The sequence below is a fragment of the Acanthisitta chloris genome, unplaced genomic scaffold (assembly GCF_000695815.1).
Source record: "Acanthisitta chloris isolate BGI_N310 unplaced genomic scaffold, ASM69581v1 scaffold30574, whole genome shotgun sequence".
NCBI lineage: Eukaryota > Metazoa > Chordata > Aves > Passeriformes > Acanthisittidae > Acanthisitta > Acanthisitta chloris.
Genome location: NW_008669197.1, coordinates 19,982 through 22,014, shown reverse-complemented (window position 1 = coordinate 22,014; position 2,033 = coordinate 19,982). Strand labels below are relative to the sequence as shown.

Sequence of the window (2,033 nt, the reverse complement as noted above, 5' to 3'; positions counted from 1 at the left end):
GGCACAGCTGCAGGTAAGCACAGTGGCTCCCTGGCCAGGGGGTCCATCCCCACCCCACCTGCTCAGGTAGCAGGAATATGGGAATGGATGCAGAGTGCCCAGGTCAAGAAAGAGGAGGCACCAAAGACAGGATTCACCTCTTTCTTCTCCAGTAGTACCTCCATCTAAATGTACTGTACAGAGAAACATAAACACTACCTAGCTTGGGTTCCCACAAAAATGGCTGAAGTAATCATTTGGGGAGTTTTTACAGTTATTTGGAGTTATGCTGGTTTCAGCTGATTTTTTTTATTTGTATTTAAAAATATGCATTATAAAGGGAAAAACAAAAGCCCTTTAAATGTCTACGTACCTGAAGCAAGGCCTGCTAGAAAAGCTGCACCAAGACTAGACATATCTGCATTTGCAGGTTTTTCTATTTTCTTATTAATTAAATCTGAAGTCATCTGCATAACAAAACTGTTATTACTGACACCTCCATCAGCTCTATAGGGAGAAGGGAAGAAGTAGTTAAAAAAATGTGTTAGGTTCAAATGCTTATTGCCAACATTTCAGGAAACAGCTTCTGGTGTTTCACACCTATGCATAAATCTTCCTGTCACTCATGCACAAATGCATTTCCAACTGATGGGTAAATTTAGAGGCCAGAACAAGGTGCCAAGAGAAAAAGCAAGAATGTCTATAAACTGGGGGAGAAATGATAGACAGACAGGCACATAGGACACTCTCTCTGAAAGCTTTATCTTTTAAAACTATACATCATCCTGGCTGAAATGTTAGTGTTTATAACAGAACCTTTACTACCAAAGATACCCAGCACTCAGTGAATAAATGACCACCAGGATCATCTGTGTAAAGGCTCCTGCAGACTGTTACAACATGGGACATGTGGACTACTAAAGCTCAGGGTTCTTCCTCTGTGCTCTTCTTGATGCTGTCGAGGTAAGCAAAGAGAAGTAACAGCAAAGCAGAAGACTAATGAAAATGACCTGATAGAAGCTTGTAAGAGCCAGGGACTGGAAAGGAACATGTGATACAGGACAGCAGCTGAATAGGGAATTAATGTATTTATGGGATAAAAACAGCAACAAAAAAAATCAAAGGTAATTGACAGGTACTAAAGATGTGTAGACAGGATAGCAGAGCAGTTCACAACCCTAGTGAAAACCCCACTAAGTGTATCTCATTATCTCCTCATGCTTAATCCACAAGCTGGAATGCTACTGATGCTAGTTAACTATTACAGTCGCTATATGAAATGGCAATTTTATATCAATGAATTAAAAACCCCATGATGATGTCATTTAAAGTTTACATTACAATGTAAATAGGACCAGAACTCTAATGGTCCCTAGGCTGTACTTCCACACTTCCCATTTTAAAGTTCGCACTCTTAATGTGACTTCACAAACTCTGGATGCCATTTTCTATGTAAAAAAGCTTCATAAGTAATTAAAAACTTGGATACTTTTCATCTTTTTTTCTATGTAAAAAAGCTTCATAAGTAATCAAAAACTTGGATACTTTTCATCTTTTCCTGTTCATTAAAGCCCCCAAGCCTGGCTGTTTCTTCACCTTTGCCTATTCTGACACCCCAGTACGTGATAGAATGGAGAAACTTTTACCTCCCCCCAGTTTGTACTCTCACTTCTCTTGCACTACTCCAGAGTCTGATGGCAGTGCACATGCCTGCCAGCCTACTTGCCCTGCAGAGGCAGGGCAGGGGAGGAGGGTTCTCTGCTCCTGGCCGCGGTGCCGTGCTGACCTCTGGCTGCTCCAAGGAGGAATTTGTGGGAGAGCTTTCTGAGCCTCAAAGGCTGGAGGCTCTGGCAGCTGCTGTGCTCAAAGGCTGGAGGCTCTGGCAGCTGCTGTGCTCAAAGGAAGTGCTACCTAGACATGAAACTTAGTCTTCCAGCAACGTGTAATTCAGCCAAATCTTGGCCAAGCTTTGTGAAAGCATATTGTAAGGAACACGGCGACCTCACTACACTTGGTGTGCTTCTTCAAAGATTAAAGCAAAACCAATGCTTTAA

The 2,033-nt window shown here is 42.0% G+C and overlaps 1 protein-coding gene across 1 annotated transcript in view; it reads right to left on the bottom strand.

Annotated features, from left to right (window-relative positions):
* The window catches only part of GK5 (glycerol kinase 5 (putative)), a gene marked incomplete at its 5' end in the record, with an annotated part of 22,579 nt that overhangs the window by 1,085 nt on the left and 19,461 nt on the right, over positions 1-2,033 (bottom strand). Inside the window, one exon of the mRNA XM_009073235.1 lies at positions 353-486. Within this exon, the coding sequence (XP_009071483.1) occupies positions 353-486 (134 nt within the window). The remainder of the gene's footprint in view (positions 1-352; positions 487-2,033) is intronic.